General features: G+C 33.1%; 1 protein-coding gene across 1 annotated transcript in view; it reads left to right on the forward strand.

Annotated features, from left to right (window-relative positions):
* The window catches only part of LOC117114315 (TGF-beta receptor type-1-like), a 27,856-nt gene extending 6,536 nt beyond the window's left edge, over window positions 1-21,320 (forward strand). Inside the window, exons 3-9 of the mRNA XM_033257953.1 lie at window positions 5,022-5,186; window positions 7,240-7,473; window positions 13,525-13,755; window positions 15,512-15,679; window positions 16,138-16,419; window positions 17,135-17,265; window positions 18,714-21,320. Coding sequence (XP_033113844.1) covers window positions 5,022-5,186; window positions 7,240-7,473; window positions 13,525-13,755; window positions 15,512-15,679; window positions 16,138-16,419; window positions 17,135-17,265; window positions 18,714-18,839 — 1,337 coding nt within the window. The 3' untranslated portion in view covers window positions 18,840-21,320. The remainder of the gene's footprint in view (window positions 1-5,021; window positions 5,187-7,239; window positions 7,474-13,524; window positions 13,756-15,511; window positions 15,680-16,137; window positions 16,420-17,134; window positions 17,266-18,713) is intronic.
* The last annotated feature ends 1,658 nt before the right edge of the window (window positions 21,321-22,978 follow it).

The raw sequence follows: 22,978 nt of genomic DNA on the forward strand, positions 1-22,978 counted from the left end.
GAATTAACTATCACCAATTATTGACACGCGAACACGACATCGTTAAATAAACAATGTACTCTCAACGTTCATTTCAACGCAATGCAACTCAACGCAAACGCAACGCAACGACAACGGGTAAAACGCGTTGGGATTTTTGCAATACAACTGGCCGGTACTGTAGGTCTCCGATTCAAATAAAATCAAATCATTCTTTATTCATCACTCAAAATTGGTTGAATTTTATAAAAGTAGTGGGTTCAAGCAAAAAAATATAAACAATCAACATTTAAACATTTTTCAACAAATAGACCCACATCACAATAACAGCAAAATGAAACAGGTTTAAAGGGCAAAAAGGCAACCAGTATTAAATTATTATTATTAATTATTATTATTATTATTATTTTTATTATTATTATTATTATTATTATTATTATTGTAATTATAATTATTGTAATTATAATTATTGTAGTGAGATTATTCTATCGTTCCTGTTATAGGTACTCATTTTTAAGGTTTAATTTCAGCACTAGAGATATTCAGAGTACCCAGAGAGCATCTAAGCCCAAAATTTTTCGGGGCCCTTAGACGGGCCCTCGACTCATGTCAATTGTGTTATTTCCTGTTAAAATCTCAAGCCTCTAGCTATCTCCAACTTGGCATGTATTCTATATTCCAACATTATTGAGTAGTTGGATTCTTTCTTCCATAGATCGATGAACTGATAGGCCTGAAGAATACACTTTCGTACATAATTATTACGACGTCGAGCCAAAACAGTGTTTCTAATGTATTTAATTAAATGCTAGTTGGGCTAAGCCTATATATATAATAGGCCTACCCATACTTTATAAAACATAAATTAACCTAATTTTCTGATAAACAAATTAAATAACATTAATTAAATGAAATATATTTAATGATATAGGCGTATTTGCTACCAACCGTAACACACAATTTGAAATAAAAGTAGGCGTATGATGACATAATTAATGTCGAAATATTGAATCCCAACACGATGGCGTGTATTTCAATACTTGGAGTATGTATTATACTTTCTCATCTGCGATTAATCAGTGGACCTTTCAGTAGTAGGCGTATCGTAGAAGAGAATCACTAATGGGCATTGACCTCCTAAGTACTGTAGAAGTACAGAAATAGTAAGAGTGTTTTTTTGTGGATGAAATATGGGTATATAGAACGACTAGGAAAAAGGTGATATCGAAATTCCAAAAGAGGAAGCATGTTACTGTATAAAGATATCCTGTTTTCTTTCCTGTATTTCTTATGTAAAACCGGATTTAAACTTTCAAAACGTTTCTACAATGTGTATTTGGGCTTCATCAATACGGTATTGCGAATGCATCAATAGTCAATCAGTCAATTGATTGAATAACGCTTTTGTATCATCGGCATACTTTTTTAGTGTAACCTTACAATGACTAGACAATAATTAATTGATATAGAGAAAACACAAAATAAAAATAAAAAAATATGTTCTCTCTTATAAAGTATAATGAAACTAACCTGATGGAAAAAAATCAATAGGGAAAACTAAGAGGAACAATGCATCGAAAAAATGGGGGGGGGGGGAATAGCCTGGGCCTGGAATAGCTCTCCAGGTAGAAAAAAAAAATCAGTGGGGAAAATTAGCAGGTGGCAAGTAGCTACCGTAATAGTGCTATATTCTGTAAAGTAAAGCCTCAAACCACCTCTATTTTGAGTCTACTAAATTTAAAAATCTTCCCAGGCTTTTGCAGATATAACCAGAACTTAATATTTGGAGTTTTTTGATAGCAGATTATATTTTTTTTAGATTATAGTGAGTTAACCCGACTCAAAGACAAGCTTGCGTACAAAAAAACATGCACATTCATCTTCTATACACAATTAAAAATCAAAATTTAAAAGTAGACAGACATTTTGAAAACAGGAACAAAAAAAAAAAAGAAAAAAAAAATTCTCCCATATTACAGAAACTTCTTTGTTGAAACTAATACAGAAACAAATTCTTTTGTATTTAAAATATTTTTTTAAAAATGAATTAAGAAATTAGAACATTCAAGATTAAATATAATAAAAATAACAAGCTTCTTTTCTTTTAACTTTTGGTAGTTTTCTTCTAATTTCTTCTAATTTTAAATATATTTTCCCTGAATTCGTGATTATTCGTCGTCATGCATGGACTAAATGCGTGACAAATTTAAGATCACGCATGTGTTTCCGCCAAATGCGTGTTACATCCAAAATCACTTTGAAGCGGGACCGTCCCGCACAATGCGCGAGAAACGGTTGGTAATGCGTTTTGTAAGCCAGGAACCAACAGTATTTTGTTACGTTTCTTTACAGAGGGGGGTTCGTCCGAACCCCTTGAACCCCCTGGATCCGCCACTGCTTTCCATTGACACCAATCATGACCATGTTTTATGTGGTGCGTCAGCCATCTTGAAATTCAAAATGGCGGCCGATGACTCTGGGAAAAAAATGGCACCTAACTTTTTTGAATTCAGCGCAGTAAAAAGGATAAAATTAGTAAATAAAATCTATTTTTGCTCAAAAATCTATCTGGATTACATAGAAAACTAGCTTATATACTCATTCTTATTTTAGTACATTTTAAGTAAGTATATTTTGCGATTATTTTTAGACCTATTTTTTAATTATGTTCCATTCTGGCTTGAGTGACAGTAGTTTTTATATGTCTAGATTGTTGCCTGTCTAGAAATTATGAGTTTAGACACCAAAATCATTTCTGTAGATTATTTAGTTTCAATTTTATGCGCATGGCAGCCATTTTTCAAAATGGCCGCCATTTGTATACAAGGAGTAAAATCAAGTGTCAACAGGGCTTAGGGTGACCAGAAGGGGTTAATTAGGATATCTGGCTATGTGGATTGCTTCTAACATTCCACTCCCCCTAACTCATTTTTTTCAGATTTTTTTTCTAGTCTAGTTGGCCGTTTTGGAACATAGGCCAAAACAATGGTAGAGGTCAATATTTGCACAAATCAAGTTTTCAACAGAATCATGTAGTTTAAATATTATATAATCAAATTTACTCAACAGTTCCTATGCATGTACAGTAATGCAATAGGAACTATTGTATTCACTTTTGCGTGTGTGTTTATGTATGTGTGTGTGTAGACATCTTCAGGACTTCATCCGACATTTTGTTTTACTGACAGTGACATGCCTAATGGTACCCTTGGAATTAGTTTACTAACTAGCCATCCATCACTTTATTCCCATTGCACTCAATCTTGTCATCCTGGCCCACATTGCCATTGTGGAAAATATCAAGGTGTCAGTTAGCATACTAGTACAAACAGTACTAACATACAAAGTATTGTGTTTATTGACACTACATTTAGTAAATAATAATTTTGAAATAAAACCAAATATTGTTTTTACTGTTATTTTATTTTTGCCTATATATATTTTTTTTTTACACAGACATTTGACCCAAACTGTTTACTTCATAAGTTTAAGTTTTGTTGATCATTATTAAAGAGTTTGAGTGATTTAAGCAACCAATTTGTATTAAAACTGTGTACAAAGGGGTGAGGGGAGGGGGAGAGGAGGGAAGCAGCGCCACCCTGAATACGTTCCTGCGAAAGTTGAAAACAATCCATAGTGATAAAAGTATCACAGTTGTTGTATTAATTAGGCCTATTATAGGCCAACATTTTCGCTACCACAGCAAACAATTACGTACAGCATGTGGCCAGAACCGTTCGTAATTGCGGGTATTCGTAAAATCAGGGTTGACCCAACTTCCTATATATTTGCTCTGGTACTACTTACACTGGCATAAACTAGGCCTAGGCTAGGCCCACAGGCCTACGCAGCTAAGTCTGAGGGGGCATATGCCTAGAGTAAACAGTTTCTAAGCATTCTGATCCCAATCTAGGCCCTACAAAAAATTTGTTTTTAATTGGACATTTTTAATCTTCTTAAATACCTAGATTGTGGATTTTACTCCGACACAACTTCAATAGATACTTATATATATTGATCATTCAATAAAACAATCAAGCACTATGTTGACTTTGAAACCATGATTAAAAGAGAAGTAAAATTTGTCGCATGCACATGTGTGAAGCCATAATAAACACTGAGTTTGAAGAGGCCCATTAGAGGGCCTCCTTCACTTGAGAATTACATAGTACTGATGGTATGTTGTGTTGTAAGCATGCTAATAACAGTTACAATTTGAGCAGATTAAAAAAATTTTTAAAAATTTTTCACTTTACTTTTCATGACGTCGTCATCTTGATTTTACGTTTGTAAAATCGGGAATTCGTTAAATCGGGGTTCGTAATTGAGGGTTTCTACTGTACTGTAAAATAAAAATAATACTGTATACCTACATAGGCCTACAAAATTTAAAAAAAAAAATTTTTTTTTTTTTCTGATTCTACTAACTTAATTTGCCTATCAAACATCAACAATGTGGTCAAAAATCACTATTTTGGACCATAAAAACTCACTCCTCCTGAGTTGTTCACGTTAAACCACCACAAATTTGACCCAACCTTATATTTTCTGATAAAGTCATGTATCATGCATAGGAATGTTGACACCTGCAAGGCTCTGGTTTTATTATTTATCTTAATACTGTATGCCCAAAATCATGATTTTAGGGAGATGCGCTATAACCTGGAAGTTTGAAAAATTACATTTTGTCTACCCTATAAAACACTCGCGAAATCATCCTTACTACCGACCACGTTTTAAAGCCAGCCATGTCATGTTTAGCATCATTATAAAGCTAATTTTATAAGTTTGACTATGACTGGTCAATCTACAGTATTGTGATAGCCTTTATTTTCACCAATTAAAATCAGGTTTTTTTCACGTATACAAACCCAAGCTCTCCTTGACAACGACTATGAGAACGGCCCGATGATTGGTATATTTGATTATTTCATCATTTTGTTACTCATTGCGCATGCATCGTCACCGCCACATATATTAAATAGTAATTATTAATTTTTTTATTATTAACTTTTTATAAAGCCAATCTTATTCTCTTTCAGTTGTTTGTAACCAACCAGTACACAGTGGTAAATGCGAAGGTATAGAAACAGTACGCTATGTTTACTTACCCGAAACTAAACGCTGTGTACAATTTTCATATTCTGGATGTGGAGGCAATGACAATCGATTCAAAACAAAAGAATTATGTGAACAAATGTGTAAAGGTAACAATAGTTCAATTGTTTAAATGATCAATTTTTGTAAATATTTTATTACAATTGTTCAACAGAATATTTCTAACATAAAACCTGCCATTACCAGGATAGATATTTTCATACATAGGTAATTAAAACAAGAGCGAACACTCACAATGTCTGAGTGTTCCTCATGCATAAATATGGTACAGCCACAAGTTATTAGATTGGGTTTTTTTTGGAAGAGCTAACTTGATAGAAATTTTTAAATAATTAGAATGTTTGTTTGTACAAAAAAAAAACAAAAAAAAAACCATTATTTAGAATGATCATTTTTTCTAAATTTAAATAAATAAATAAATTGAAAAAAAATTGAATACCAAGACACATTTCAAACTCACGACCGTAAGTTCTTGAGAACACTTCCTCCGCACCACTCATGCTACGTGCCCTGTTAGTGGTAATGGAAATAATTTACAGTAATTTTTAATTAATTAGAATGTTTATTTGTACAAGAAAACAAAAACATTATTTTAGAATGATCATTTGTACAAAGTTAAAAAAATTTTAAATTGAAAAAAAAAATTTAATACAAGATGCGTTTCGAACTGACGACCTTAAGTTCTTTAGAACACCTCCTTAACCGAAGGTTGCGAGTTCAAATCGCGCCTTGGTCTTTTTTAATGAACATGAAGAACTGTTTGACAAAATAAAAAAAAAATTAAATATGTGATTCAAACTTGCTAAATATGGGATTCGAATTGCGACCTTAAGTTTAGAACACGTCCTTAACCGACCGCGCCATTCATGCGACATGCACTATTACAGTAGTGGTAAATGGCAGTAATGTACAGTCCTTGCTGAAACCCGTTTTGTTTTGTAGGTGTAGAGGGAACCCTGGGGTCAAACTTAAAAAAAGGGCGAGGAACATTTTTTTGGAAATCGCCTCTAGTTTATGTATACAAAATTTCATGCACCTATGTTTAAAACTGTTGACGCTGGACGCTTTGAATGTTTGAAACCCCTGTTTTTTTTTGTAGGTGTCGGAGAACCATGGGGTCAAACTTAAAAAAAGGGCGATGAACGAAATCACCTCTAATTAAATATGTGTACAAAATTTCCTGCATGTTCGTTCAAAACTGGACGCTTTTATTGTTTGAATCCTCTGTTTTGTTTTGTAGGTGTAGGGGGAACCCTGGGGACAAACTTAAAAAAAGGGCAATGAACGTTTGTGGACCTGTAGTTTATGTGTACAAAGTTTCATGCACATCCGTTCAAAATTGGCGAAGCTGGACACTTTTAAAGTTTTTAAAGTTTTAGTAGCAAGAAGAAGAACAGCAGTGAGGCTCTGGGTCAGCGCTTCGTGCGGACCAATAAATATTTTTCACCAATTCAATCTATTAAATAATAGATCAATTATTAATTATGTATATCTGTCAATCAACAGTTAAATAATTGATAAATGGTTTAATTTTGAGGAATCCCACTAAATTGCCAAAGTTATAACACTAATTTAATCCTAAAGTCCTTTTCCAACTCAATATTTTAATATAGCATCCAATCCAGGCGCATTGATATTTAATTCTCTATAGACCAAAATGATGTTTTAGTGCATGATTTTTCAACTTTTTATAGATGAAATCAGCGTTGCTTGTTGTCCAGTGATATCGTAGTACAAAGTTTTCATTTTTTAGTGTGCTATGACAGATTTTGATGAAGATGTAAATTAATAATAATATAATAATTTATAACACATTGGTGGCACTATCGCACTTCTACCTAGATGCAACATTTGCACCATCTTGACAAGATGTATAATTCAGTTGACCCTGAACACTGGAGTGCGAAGTGCTACGGTATACACAATTTTTCTACTTTGAAAACCATGCTCTATTGTATCTGTGGGAAAGGGATATTTTTTACAAATATTTAAGACAAATGAATATTATATATGCAAAACTGTGGTATTTCAGTTACAGGTACATGAAAGTACTATGACCATTGACTATTGAACATTAGTGATTTTCAAAGTGTTCAAAATGTATGTTATTCTCATTCAAAAGTATTTCCAATTAATTATTAGATTCTAATGAAGATGGAACAGGGAATAAGTTTGACACCTTAGAGCTTGCCGCCATTATTGCTGTGCCGATATGTTTTGTGTGTATCCTCATCATGATTATATTAGTCGCCCGTCATTTTCACCATAACTTGCCCAGGATTATGATTAACAGCGCAGAAGTCCCCCATCCATTTTTAGATGGAGGTCCAAGCTTAATAGATATCATTGATCCCACTCTTCCAGGATCTGGCTCTGGTGAGTTATCTTTTATTTTCTTTTATTTTATTAGTTATTACATATGTTTTATTTTGTATTAAATAAAATTGAAACTGGCAGTCTAAAAGTTTGTATTCATCCTATTGTGATGGACATGTGGCTACAGTACTGTACTGTACAAACACATGCTGTATCTCATACAGCCTTTAACATGTTTAATAATAATAGTTTACATTCTTAATGCTTTTTATGGACATAAATGACATTAATATCAGGTGCAAATATGTGTAGGTTAAGTAAGGTAAAAACATTTTTGTGTTGCCCATCTAGTGCTGGCTTTAAAAAGATTTGTTTAGTCCATTACAACTCAAAATATTTATGCACATCTCCCAATTACATACAGTTATTATTACTTGCATGGTTACTGTTGTAAACTTGCCACGGAGCCAAAGTTCTAATGAAACTTTAGAGATTTTTGTGGGGATGATTGCTGTTGGTTTGTGATATTACATCATCACACTGTTTTGAGATGTGTACAAATACAAAAAAATGGTAATTTTTCTAATTATTAACATTTTCAAAATTATACACAGTGATTTCTGACCTTGAAAATTCTCCTTGTAGTTGCCATTCACATTTAAAAATGCAGTATTTTTTTTCAAATGAGCCCTATAGAGTACTACAGTTGTGTGTCGTCACAACACCAGATGGCGCCCTGTGGACGTTGGTTACCGTTCATTACGCCTGAATGACTTCATAATCTTAATGGTTTAGAATAAACTTTCTGGAATGGGAATTTTAAAACCTAATAATTTACCATCAAAATGTACTAAAAACACAAAAAGTTCGCATTATATTAGTTATTGAACACACATTTAATCATCAATTAACATTTACAAAGAAAAGTTAAGATACAACTTCTTAATAATTACGTTAGAAATTGGGATCAATGGTTTGTGGTGGAGAAAATGGCGTTGGTTAAACACATTTTGTGTCACCAATAGCAACAGAGTAGTAACACGTGGTAACGTGATGTAACACTGTATGACCTCTGACCTTCAAATCCTGCTCCTTGCGTGTTATCGTTATTAACAGATAACTCGCTTCCTTCTAAAATGCTGCATAGTAGGCCTATCATACAACGCTGGTTTATTATACATTAAATGAAAAATATTATTTTTCATGTGACTTTTGACATCTTTATCACACATCCACACCAATATTTTATTTAATCCATCAAAAACACTGTAGCATTATCAAAGAACAGAGTACAGTGTTTAAAATGATTCGAAAATATGACAGACAGTGGGACCTTTAATCTCTTGGTATTCACACCAAACAATCATTAACACAAGTTTTTATTTAATTCCTCAAAAACTGCAAAAGGTTGTAAGAAAATAGTCATTTGAAGTATTATAAAATGCGACAGAATTTTACAAAGTACAACAGCTCCATTCTTCCAAAACATGACAAACATTATTACAAGATACGATCTAACAAGCGTTACCAGTGCGAGAAAAGTGAGCTACTCGCACGTGTTTACCTGCTAGCTAGCTGCTGGCCATGGGCTAGGCTAAGTGTGCTAGGTTCTTATCGCTTCTAAAACGATCAATATAATATCTTAACGTAATTACATACTACATACATATTTATGTATTTTATCTTAACGTTGCATGTTTGTAACATTTATTTCACTGGTTAAACAAAAGAAAATTATCCCCCCCCCCCCCCAAGAAAAAGATCAATATAATATTTTTGATCTAGAAGTTTCATGTTGAAGTGAAAATGTTAATACTACAGCGCTCAATTGTTTTAAACTTTAACCTCCTTGTTAAGTGCAAACTCCGGCGTGATTGCCACAATATCAAGTTGCCCCTTTCCAATGGCGGTATTATAGCCCTTTTAAACAGAGCAAGCCAGTAACCGTTACTGAAATATTAAGAGATGGTCTAAAGTAAGCCGGGGTAATTGGCGTATCGACCCTTTCAGACAAACCCATGTCAGCATGCTTACCGCAATATTGCGGTATTGCAGATCTGTCTCAATTAGTAAAGTTATGTTCTACAGGTAGTTGTTTTTCAAAGGTCTAATTCCAGAGTATTGTTAGATGTTATTGATATATTGTGTAATATTTACCAATAATATTTTTATAAATTTTAAGTGAATACCAATATGGATTGTCAGGTGAGCTCCCTTTAAACATTGTTAAGGAACATTTCATGACTGGTAATTTTGACAAAATATGTACCAGTAATAACAATACATCAGTGCATAAAATTACCATTTTTATTTCCACTTTAAAATTATTTGGGTAGGTACACTATAGCCCGGGTATTTAACCTTTTTAAGCTGCTGGCCACTACTGTAGATAGTACTGCACTTGGAAAAAGCCATGACACTTGTTAACATTGCCAGACTGGGTGACAGTGGCATTCCTATTCTCTTCAAAAATGTATGGGTCATTACAGTATATTCCTATTAATTCCAACGTTTTCCTGTATGTCTAAGTTCTGAGATTAAGTAACACATTTTACTCATGTGAATGTCATCTCCACTTCTTTAGCAAATTCTTTTGCAATAATAACTGAAAATTGACCAGGAAAATAATTTATTTTTGAGCAATGTAGCGGGCCAGATCAAATTTTTTGGCGGGTCGTAGGTTGAATACCGGGGCACTATAGGGATTGTATAATAAGGACATAATATTAATAATAATTAATTGTAAAGTTTTATTTTATTGTTTTTAATTATTATCACTTTAACTATATACTGTAGATAAAACTGTTGTCTTCATTTCAGTGAGTAGGATGTCTGTACATAATCATAAAATTTCCATACACTATAATTAGCATTTACCACAACCTTCCGTCTGGTCAAGATATTCAACATATTAATTTGTTGAGTGTATAGCTATTAGAGTTGGCTCTATAATGAACTTGGGAAAATGATTTATTAGTCTTAAGTGTTGGATAGAGAAAAAAAATCAAGAAGACGGTAGCCTACGGTATTAACATATGTGTTATTCAACCCAAATTGTGGGTATTATTATTTATTAGACATACTGTACAATATTCAAACATTTTCTCATAGTATTATTTGTGTTAGTGTCTTAGCTGCAGTAAATATTGGTACCATTTTTCTCTGCGCAACTATTCTACAAACAAAAACATACAGTACCAACTAAATCTAATTTTTTTCAATTTATGTAAATTTATGACTGTTGCAGTAGCATTTCAAGAATCCTGTATGTGAGTTGGTTATTTAAGATTTACTAGTTAGTGCTTACGTCAACACGTTGTCTAGACGTCTGTATGGAAACCTTCGATATCCTGTCTTTGATCGCAGGTTAGAACATTGTCAGAGAATGAGTAAACCCCTGCGTTTCATTATGTAGATATTAATATCAAACTGTAATTTGTAAATCAATATGATTTACAATGCATATGCGAGAAGAATTATCAAACTTGAATCAAACTGTGACTCTTTTATAGTAGTTATATGTCCAATATCAAACTGTGACTTTCATACTAGTCATAGGTCCAGTTTCTATCTTGGATATTAATAACCTGTCTCTTATACACATCTAGATGTGTATAAGAGACAGCTTCTTAATAATTACGTTAGAAATTGGGATCAATGGTTTGTCAGTGGGAAAATGGCGTCGGATAGCAACGGAGTAGCATCACATGGTATCGTGACGTAACACTATTACCAACGCCCACCCCCTCGCATCAGAATGCCAGCGATCACCTCGCCAGCTCCCCTTATTTAATTACTGGGCCGGTAACTATATGAAACCCAATCACCCTCTAATTATTAACGTGGTGACAATGGTATCGAGTAAGGCATTTATAGGCCTACAGTACACTTTAACATCAGCGTGGGGATTTAAACGCAAAGCTCCACGCAATGCTTTGATCGCAGGTTAGAACATTGTCAGAGAATGAGTAAACCCCTGCGTTCCATTATGTAGATATTAATATCAAACTGTAATTTGTAAATCAATATGATTTACAATGCATACGTGAGAAGAATTATCAAACTTGAATCAAACTGTGACTCTTTTATAGTAGTTATATGTCCAGTATCAAACTGTGACTTTCATACTACTGTAGTCATAGGTCCAGTTTCTATCTTGGATATTAATAACTATGACAATTATAGATTCTCAATTCATTGTGTTTTTAATGCATAACAGATCAAAGACCATTTGAAACTTTTTAAATGTATGAAACGTTTTGACAATATATAATGCGTATGAAGGAATTTTTAAAAAATTAACTTAATTTTTTTTTTTTTTTATGGGAAATGAATATAAGAATATTGTTGTGTTTTAAGATTTTGAGCTTTAAATCTGAAATTTTGATTACTATTGCTATTAGTGGCAGCCACACACATCTATCTGTCAGTATGACTTAACCCTCTTGATCCCAACTTCGACTCCAATCAAAATGGATTTGAAGTTGAGGCTACCCAACTTCAACTGTAGTCGAAATTTATTAATGAAAAATAGGCTGTTTTCAAATCGCTGTTCTGTGTACAGTATATTCTGGCTCCAAAACTTTTGAAATTTTTTGTACACATGCGTCAAGCTTGTTTATTTTGGAATTTAAAAAAAACTGACATCATGCTAGACGTCTGTATGGAAACCTTTGATATCCTGTCTTTGATCGCAGGTTAGAACATTGTCAGAGAATGAGTAAACCCCTGCGTTCCATTATGTAGATATTAATATCAAACTGTAATTTGTAAATCAATATGATTTACAATGCATACGCGAGAAGAATTATCAAACTTGAATCAAACTGTGACTCTTTTATAGTAGTTATATGTCCAGTATCAAACTGTGACTTTCATACTACTGTAGTCATAGGTCCAGTTTCTATCTTGGATATTAATAACTATGACAATTATAGATTCTCAATTGATTGTGTTTTTAATGCATAACAGATCAAAGACCATTTGAAACTTTTTAAATGTATGAAACGTTTTGACAATATATAATGCGTATGAAGGAACGTTTAAAAAATTAACTTAATTATTTTTTTTTTATGGGAAATGAATATAGAATATTGTTGTGTTTTAAGATTTTGAGCTTTAAATCCGTAATTTTGATTACTATTGCTATTAGTGGCAGCCACACACATCTATCTGTCAGTATGACTTAACCCTCTTGATCCCAACTTCAACTCCAATCAAAATGGATTTGAAGTTGAGGCTACCCAACTTCAACCGCAGTCAAAATTTACTAACGAAAAATAGGCTGTTTTCAAATCGCTGTTCTGTGTATATTCTGGCTCCAAAACTTTTGAAATTTTTTGTACACATGCGTCAAGCTTGTTTATTTTGGAATTAAAAGAAAAACTGATATCATGCTGTGTGAAATTTTTTTGGAAATGTTGATTTGAAAACTTGATGACGGTGGTGGTGATGTTGATGAATTGATTATGGACCTAGGCCTAGAGAGGATACGGTATAGTCAACAGATTGGAATGGAAAGCTTGTGCTTATAAATTTATATGCATGTTTGTGCAAATAATATAACAATGTCTATTATGAATGTTTTTATTATTTTGTTATTAGTATATTTTGCTAATTGTTCTTTTTTCACAATTTTTTGCAGACGATTTAGGCCAAGGCTAGGCTTGTACTGTAGGCCTATTCCCTATAGGCATTTTTTTGTTATTTTTTTATTAGCACTCTTTTTTTTTACACCTACTTTTCACCTAGAAAAAAAATCCAAAAAATATGAAGCTTATTCTATAAGGAACATTGTTTTTGAAACATTTTTTTGTAAAAAATACAGAAAGTTCCAAAATATTAATCTGAAAGGCATACACTCAGAAACGCATAAAAACTTGTTACACTGCAAAAGAATCCGGGACTCGAGGGTTTGCACTGCAAAAATAATCCAGGCTCAAGAGGGTTAATATTCAGTGACTCTGTATAACACTGAGCTTACCATTCTGTAAATTGGCAAGAATGCATTATGAGCCACATCCATTGTCAATTGTTTATTAAGTTTATTTCAATTTTTGTTTGTATTGTAAAAACTATACATCGATTTGCCTTTTATTTTGACATCAATAGGACTTCCTCTTCTTGTCCAACGTACGATTGCTCGGCAGATTACTATACAGGAGTGTATCGGTAAAGGACGTTATGGTGAGGTCTACCGGGGAAGTTGGCGTAATGAGGCAGTTGCTGTAAAAGTCTTCTCAACACGTGAGGAGAAGTCATGGTTCCGAGAAGCAGAGATTTACCAAACTGTTATGCTGCGGCACAAAAATATTTTGGGTTTTATTGCAGCTGACAACAAAGGTAATTACATTGATAATGAAGCACTCTGAATTATTTGGTTTAGTGCCTTCAATCTACATCTCTCATTTTTAATTGGTAGTTTAATTTGACAAGGTGTGTAATGTGACATATTAGTAATTTATCCCTGATCATCAGAATTCCAGTTGAGTTGAATAGCTTGGTGGTTTAAGAAGCTTGCCTTCCAGTCCCAGGGTCCCGGGTTGGACTTTTTCTCAAGACTAAAGCCGGGCACTCGCAATGACGAGTGCGCGACAGATTGTTCTTAATGACATCTGCTAAGACTGCCACCGACAATCAGCAAACGGCATCGCGTCGTGTAGTGCTCAGGGGGAGCGGAGTTAGATTGGTCGTGCGACAATAGTACTACGCAGGGAGTGCCCGGCAGAAAACAACGGCACTCCTAAAGTCTCAGTCTCATTATGAGACTTAGTTTTTAAGAGCTTAACGTGGCCCTCTGGGAGAACTGTAGATATCTACTGAACAGGATACTCAGAATAAAGAAGATATAAATAAAGTATAGCAGAAAAACAGTGTGGTATCAAATTGTTATTAATATATTACATGAAAGGTTTAGTAAACATAAAAGTTATAAATAGGCTAATACCCAATTCACAACTTACTAGCCCTTAACTCAGCTGCAGTACGTACCTACAATAATTATGGAATGGAGTACAGTACATTGTTTGCTTAAGATTGTTATGATTGCACTATTTTTCTCATGACCATAAACCACCCAACACTCTAAATCTCAAAAAGAGAATTAGTGTACATGTTAATTGTGTATTAAGGCCTAAAGTCCTATCTCATCGGATTCTTCTCGCCGTGAATCAGAGCGACGACAGCCTGGTGTCAGGAGCTAATTACTCCTGTGCTGGAAAAGTATGGTATGAATTGAGCCAGGCCTATAAATTTCAAAATCTGGCAGTACTCAAAAGACTGGTAAATCATTACTGGTTCATATCCTACCAAATTCATTTTAAAAGATGAGGACAACTTTCCAGAATAGGCTACAGCCCATACTATTATTCTTGGTGTCCATATTAAAGCATTCATAATGGTTGTGATTTGAGCCAATATTATCCATACAGAATGTTAGATGCAGACACATCTTAATAATAACTTCATTTGAAACGACACTTTTAAAACAGCGGCACACGTTCTTGCAGTGCGTTCTTAAGAGTAACATACATACAATACAATACAAATACAATATAAAACAATACTTAATACAATTAAAAACATTAAAAAATTGCAAAAAAATTTAATATTTACACGTATAATCACTTAAAATTCCCATTAAAAAATTTAGTGAAGGTTGTTGTAAAAATATTGAAAATGATAAGACTAAGAGATAAAAGAGATAAAATGGGAAAAAACAGGATAAAAACGAAATTTTCGAAATTAAAAAAAATATGTCGTAAGATAAAATTAATATAAAAAGTCGTGCTTAAAATTAATGTAAACAGTAAATTTGGGTAACTGAGAACATATTATAAGATTTATAAAAGAAGACATATGGGAGTAAGATATATTGATAAAACTCACAGTGATAATTCTCAATATAATAATTCTTAAATGTCAAATGTATTTGGTTTCACAATAACAACTTAAAATCATATAAGCAAGATATTAGTTTATTTTTTACTATGGTTTGAATAGGATAATGCAGGTTCACCATGTAATCTAGTCATTCTTATTCATGTTATCTTCTATGTGATTTACCAATTTTCTAAAACTGTTTGTCTTCCTTTTTCAGATAGTGGTATTTCTACTCAGCTTTTACTGATCACAGATTACCATGAGTATGGTTCCCTCTATGACTACCTGAATCGAAATACAATTAATGTGAATGGCATGATCAAAATGTCTTGGTCAATTGCAAATGGTTTAACTCATTTGCATATGGAGATAATAGGAATGCAAGGTATGATAACCTTTGCACATGGTCTACTTAACAAGGCCACTGATTGGTTAAACATTTATGATAATTATATATGACTATTAAGATCATTTTCTTGGAACCAATGGAGATAAAAAATTTGTAATTTTTGTTTTAGCACATAGAGACGATTATATATTATGTGCTTTACAAGTTTATTCCACTACCAGTTATCTTAGTAACTTTCCTAGAAAATGAAATTAAAAAATATATCACAAATATTTACATAAAGAATGAGATTAAATTCTTCAAAAAATTATTGGACTGTTTTCTTCCTGTGGTTGCCTCATCTTTCGGTGGTGATTGGGATGTAGTGTATTTGACTTACACTACAAATTTTTCTACAAGGATACTTGGGTTTAGAACGTACAGTCATATGAGTATACAACCAGTAAGTTATGTCAGATATATATATAGACAGTAATTTGATTTATCTCGTGCAGGCAAACCGGCTATAGCCCATCGTGATTTGAAGAGTACAAACATTCTAGTGATGCGCAACGGTCAGTGCGCTATTGCTGACCTTGGTCTGGCTGTCCGTCATAACTCCGCAACAGATGAAGTAGACATTGCTCCTAACCATCGAGTTGGGACTAAGCGGTACATGGCTCCAGAGGTCCTGGATGAGTCTATTAACATTCACCATTTTGACTGTTTCAAGAGGGCCGATGTGTACGCTTTGGGGCTGGTCTTTTGGGAGATTGCCAGGCGGTGCACAATTGGAGGTAAACCATTCTTAGACAGGCAAACTAGCTATTATTATAATATCTATTTCAAATTAACACTTAAATTTTCACTTTTTTTTTCGTGATACCAGTTTTACAACTTTGTTTCAACTTAAATTCTTATAAAATTTACAGAAAATTAATATATACACTACTGTCTTAAAATATATGTAAATCATAAAAACCGCTCTTTAGAAGGATATATTCAGGTATCAAATTCTATTGATACATAGATTTAAAAAATTGTTTTCATTTATTATTCACAAAAAATTTAGAATAATAAAATATTTTTCTTGTTAAAGATGTATAATTAATATAAATTCCTATATTATGTTGCATATTCCTATAAATTGGCTGGTAATCAATTTTTAATTCATTTTTTTTTTTAAATAATAGTTTGGGTAACACAAACAAGAAAAATACAAAATAAATATTTAAGTATATGAAAAAAAAAAAATAGTAATACAGTAATAGCATCTGCAACAGCCCAGGAGAGACCAAATAATGAAAGCTAACAGATAAGACCTTCCCCAAAAATGTAGTAAGAGATTTGTAAATCAGGGAAAACTGAATTGCTTTGAGCAGTGTTTTATTAAAAGTTTTTTGATCCATTCAGATGAACTATTTATTAATATTTTGCAGTTTTCTTTTTTTTTAGATTTCATGACAGTTCACAATCACATTGTCAAACATGTTACTTGATTTTATGTTGTAGGTCTTGTTGAAGATTGCTGTTTGCCTTACTATGAGTATGTGCCGTTAGATCCCAACATTGATCTGATGAGGAAAGTTGTTTGTGTTGATCAGTACAGACCCTCAATTCCAAATTGGTGGAGTTCAATTGAGGTAAGTGTCAACAAACAGTGTATCTTAAAGTTCTAGTCTCTGTGTACAATGAACATTTCAAGTTTTATGTGCACTAAGAACTTGATACATGTTTTTTTTTTTTTTCGCTGAGTAGACATGATGGAGAGGTTTGTTTAAAATATATTAGCTGAAATTGTCACCATTCTCAGATTAAATTTTTTATGAGTTTATGGGTATCAGAAGTATATAAATGTGAAGACAGATTGATGTGAATTTATACTATTAATATGATGTTTATTTTGTTTATATGTGTATTTTTTCCCACCTGTTAGTGGAGGTTTCTATCTTAGTCAGATATACGTTGAATAAGTTGTACAGAATAATTGAAATACAAACTAGTCAATAACATGACAGGTCATCCAACTACCATATCAAACTTCTCCATAGATTTAATTTCAGCATATTAACAGTTGCAAGTCTTATGTGATCATTCAAACAATTTGTATGGAGAGACATTTATTATCACAAATTTCAAAATGTTTAACAAATAATCTGATAAGTATTCATTGCTAATTGTTTTGATAATGGTTTTACAGTATTTTTAAATTATAAAATTTGTAAACTAGATCAGGTGTCAGTTCCCACTAACTAGCCCTAACTATCATCTGCCATTGAGCGCCGATAGGCTGATGACGGCCAGGCCTAGCATGAACCGACAATGCAGCAGCGTGGTCTACCACGCTAGACTAGCTAAATTTACCTTCAATAAAAACCAAAGTATTGTAATCGCTAGAATTCTTTTGTTTGTGAAAATATTGTTTTCATTCTTATTAAAACATTTGTATGTTTTATGGTCCTTTCTATCGTGGTGTTTCTAGTTTTTAGATCGCTGAATTGAGTTGTTTACATGACTACATGATTATCTATTCTTCTTGATGTCAATAAATTGTTAAATTCAACACGCTTTTTTTATTCATCATTGTAAATATGTGTGCTCATTATTCCGTTGGTAGTTCGCTGTTCTGGTTAGGTTATACTGCTCTGAATTACACTAATATAGTGATCATTATTTCATAAATGGAAGAAAAGGATTGAACTATTAATAAATATATACAACAAACCTAATTTTATTAAGAAAAATAAAAAAAATAAAAAATAAAATATACATTATCACTTAAAAAAAACATACACAATCAGACTTTTTGACATTATTACTTAGTCGATGACATCATCAAGAGCAAATTATCATTCGTAAAATCTGACTTTGTAAAATCGACATTCGTAAAAGGAAGTGTTACTGTACTATGGCATTTGTGTCCTTGTTATGCAGTGCAACCTAAAATTATCGTTACTATGAAAAGTTTTAAAGAATAACCATTTCAATTTTTTTCATAATGTGAAACTTTCATAAAAATAGTTTGGATTATTGTTTTTAAAAAAAAAAACAAAACTATATCTTATGTTATTATTTGTTTCCTCTTCCTCAGGCGATGCGTATCATGGCAAAGCTCATGAAAGAATGTTGGTATCATAACGGAGCTGCTAGGCTAACCACACTGCGTATTAAGAAAACTCTTGATTCTCTTGCCAAGGGGGAGGATGTTAAGGTCTAGGGCCATGTTGCCCATTGCCGATACTGAACTGTGTCAGAACAAAGCATAAGAGGGGGTTTGTGTTAACAGAGATTTTGTTTTATCTGTAATTGTTTACATGCCCACCCTTTAGTGACCCCTGATGATGTATATGATACATATGCACATTATGTACCACGCAATGCACAAAGTAACTAGTCATCATTTCACTATAATCAGAGGCATCTTAATATTAACTGAATGACTGACATATATCAAAAATGAAAAGTTTTGACCAAGCACGAACAGATGTGATGCCAGCGATCTTGCTTTTGAGAAGTTTTGATAATCTGTACATAGGAAACTGAGCCAATTATGTATGCTTGGTATTATTTCTCTTGTGACTACTCCATTTTGCATGGCCTTTGCAGTTTACTTTTTAAAAATAACACGACAGCTTATTTCTTCTAGATGAGTTGCTGATATAACTCACCCAGACATGGGGCTTGATGAATTTTAGTTTGTTGCATACAATAAATCGCTTATACTGTAAAGTTATGATTAAACAAAGGTGCAGGAAATATATATACAATGTCGGTTTCATTTTTTAAAATATGAAATCTTTAATTATAAATAAGTTATATATGGTACTGGTGGATAAACTTAAATTTTGTAAATTAATAAACAATAATTAGGTTTGAAACAGGTGGATAAAATTTTTAAAATCATTGTACACTTCAAATATTCAAATTAGATTAATTTATATCAGAATTTGTATATTGTCAGTTAATCCCCAAGAAGAGATTCAGCTCAGCTACTGCACACAAGCAGTGCTTCATCTCAGCTGTTGCACACAAGTAGTTATTCAGCTCAACTACTGCAGACAAGCAATGCTTCAGTTCAGCTAATGTACACAAGCAGGGATTCAGCTCAGCTACTACACAAAATTTATACATTTATTTATTTGACAATCTTTCAAGAGGGTGGCTCTAAGTGCATGCAATGCTGACCTCAAGAGGCCTGTTTAAAAAAAAATCAAAATACAACAAAAATTTTGTTATGAATTTACCTGTGTGCATCTCACTAATGTGAGAAAAGAATGTTGTAAATTCAAAAAGTATAATTAAAAGGTAACCACTGTGATGAATTTCTCAAAGTTGTTTAATATAAATAAGCTTGTTAAGAATACTTACTTAAAAATATCTCTATTGTATTATTGTCTTGAGATAAATATTTACCCAATTATTATTCACAATCATTATGTTTACCATTTATGTAAAAGTAGCTTGATTAAAAATATAAAGAATTTGTAGTAATACAGAGGATTACAAGATTGTAAGACAATGTTCTGTCATTCGCTGACATGATTGAGATATCAAGTCTGAATCCCTTTTGGTAATCTCTACATTGATTGTGATGTGGCGCATAGCCTTATGCAGTATACATACACATTTACTATTTTTAGGGATTCATTTTAAGTGAGATTAATTCACTGGCTACCTATTGGCAAGTTATTTGGAGGTTAGTTTATTTTGAGTTAATGCAGGAATCTGAATGCTACCTCTATATTATACCTCTAAAAAATAAACAAACCAACAGTAGGCAGATAAATCCTCTACAATTTTTTTAAACCTTGTTCATATATTTATTACATGTTTGTTTTAAAATGATATGATTTGATTATGACACTGTCCCAGGTCCAACTTTGAATGAATCAGATATAAGGTATTTGTAATTATGCTAATTAAGCTATGATGATCAATTGACCTTTGTGCATACATTGAACTTGTGTGTAAAGGACATTGTCGTAAAATGCTTAGAACCATTTGATTCAGATTTGTCAGATCTATGTTCATTATAGATTGTTAATATTTATACACGCTTTAATGTCAGTTTTATGAGAGCATTGTAGATGTATCCCAGGGATCATCTCAAACAAGATCATGCATTGTCAGTTGCTCTGCCTTCTTACAGTACATTTGCTAGTATTATTCCTCATCTTACAGCTTAGGCTGAACATCGTAATTGATAGTAATGTTGTTTTAATCAATTATTAAATTGGGAGTGAATTTTGTGACTATATGAGTCTACAACAGATTGATCAGATCTTCTGTTATATAGAGCAAAGAGTGGATTTATTTACATATATTTAGCATTTGTAATACAGTTAATCTTGCCCAAGTCGAATTTGCCTCAAAATATTTCAAAGTCAGTCTTATTTTATATACCAAATGTATGTTTTTCATTAATTAATGATCTGTAATTTAAACTTTATCCAAAATTGAACAATTTTTCAATTCCATTTTGGATTCGACTTGGGCAAGTTCAACTGTATTTGCTTATTGCATATTGATGGTAATGCTTGTAAATTTTATCCATCTATTAATTATTAAATTCATTTTTTTTAAAGTAGAGCAAGAGTAGATTTTATTCAGCATCTGAATTTTTACATATTGCATCATTTACGCTTGTAAATTTTATCCATCTAAGAGCAACTGAATATACTAATGTCACAAGCAGTAACCGTGTTGAGTCTCATTTCTTTTTTGTAATTTCCTTATTCAACTCATCATCATATTATTAATCTTTTGCACAAAACTTTCAATATAATGAAAGGAAGTTTCTGTAGCACTAAAGTAAAAAACCTTGCATTTTGCACTCATTAATTTCATGCAGTGTTACCAACCTGGTATTTTAAACTCATCCATTCTAATACCTGTATATGCAAGGTAAGAAATAAGGTAACAAATTGGGTGCTAAATAAAGATATCAGTAAGGTCAATACTGCCAAATTGTTATCAACATGTTACTTTGGGAACCCGAAACAATAACATCCTTGATCATTGTTTACACTTCAAAAAAAATGCCTATAGATAACTCCGCTAATCTCATCTACATGTTAGCTGTCTACAGGAGGCAACTGGAACGAGGGGAAGTCAAGATATGTCTGTATGGCGAGGAAATTGGTCACGTACGAGTGGTGGTACCATCGGGGGAAAGGTCCCCGCACCCATCGGACAGGTCAAGCCCCCACTGGCCAGAGAGTATAGTAACAATTTTATTTTATCAACTTTACATTTAAATGTATTTTTCAAGTCTGAGAGTGCCATTTCCAGCCATCCAAAGGTTCCTGCTTAAAAAAAAAAAAAACTTCATTAAGGAGGGACACCCCTCCCCCGGATCAGGCCTATGGCCCTTGGATGGCACTGCATGCCAAAATCATCCTTATCTCACTCAGCCCCACCCCCCTGTCGGATAGCTTAGCGCCCCACTCCCCCAGAAAATATATCCTACATCGGCCAATGACATTGAAGGGACCACTGAGTTTGTAACTGCTTACATAAAATTTTGTCAAAATTGATGTATTGCAACAGTAGATTAAAAATAAGGCCTACCCTAATCAAAACCTGTGCTTCAATGCAATTTGAAAATGAAATACTGCCTTCAAATCAAATACCATTTCAAAGGAGCGTGTGGCGCACCGTGTAAGGTATTTGACTTTCGATCGTGAGATCGGGAGTTCAAGACCGATGCTCGTCGCATTGCTTGTGTCCTTGGGAAAGGCACTTTACTTACATTTGCCTCTCTCTACCCAGGAGTATAAATGGATACCTGGTGGGATGGTGTGGCATTCAATGTATGTGGTTGTGTGTGTAAAGCAGCATGACTAGGGATACTCTCCAGGGAGCAGAGAAAGTTGCACAAAGATGTGCTGGTTTGCCAACTAAGTATCCAGGGACCAGGGAAATACTGATACCAGCGCCTTTGTATATTCTCTGGAATGTGCAAGCGCCATATAAATTTGGATTCTAAAAAAAAATACCCCAGAAGTCTGCTTTTTAGGATGGTTTCAATTGCGGTGATCAAACATTTCGTTGAGAACATTTCCTAACAACTGTCGATCCTGCATTACTGATAGAACTTGTGCTTTTCTGCTGTAGATTCGATAATTATAGTGTTCAAAATTCAACTTTCTCTAACACTTTTGAGACATTAACGTTTAGGAGGTGCGAATCTGAAAAAGCAGCGGTACCAGATGGGATATATCCAGCATTGTTAAAACACTGCTGCACACAATTGGCTATTTTTACAAATATATTTAACTGGTCTTAAGATTACAAATTGTTCCGAGATGCTTCAAACATTCCACTATTGTCCCAATTCCAATGCATACACTATTG

The sequence above is a fragment of the Anneissia japonica genome, unplaced genomic scaffold (genome assembly GCF_011630105.1).
Source record: "Anneissia japonica isolate Jap-2015-1 unplaced genomic scaffold, ASM1163010v1 scaffold2994_len2133135_cov197, whole genome shotgun sequence".
In the NCBI taxonomy this organism is placed as follows: domain Eukaryota; kingdom Metazoa; phylum Echinodermata; class Crinoidea; order Comatulida; family Comatulidae; genus Anneissia; species Anneissia japonica.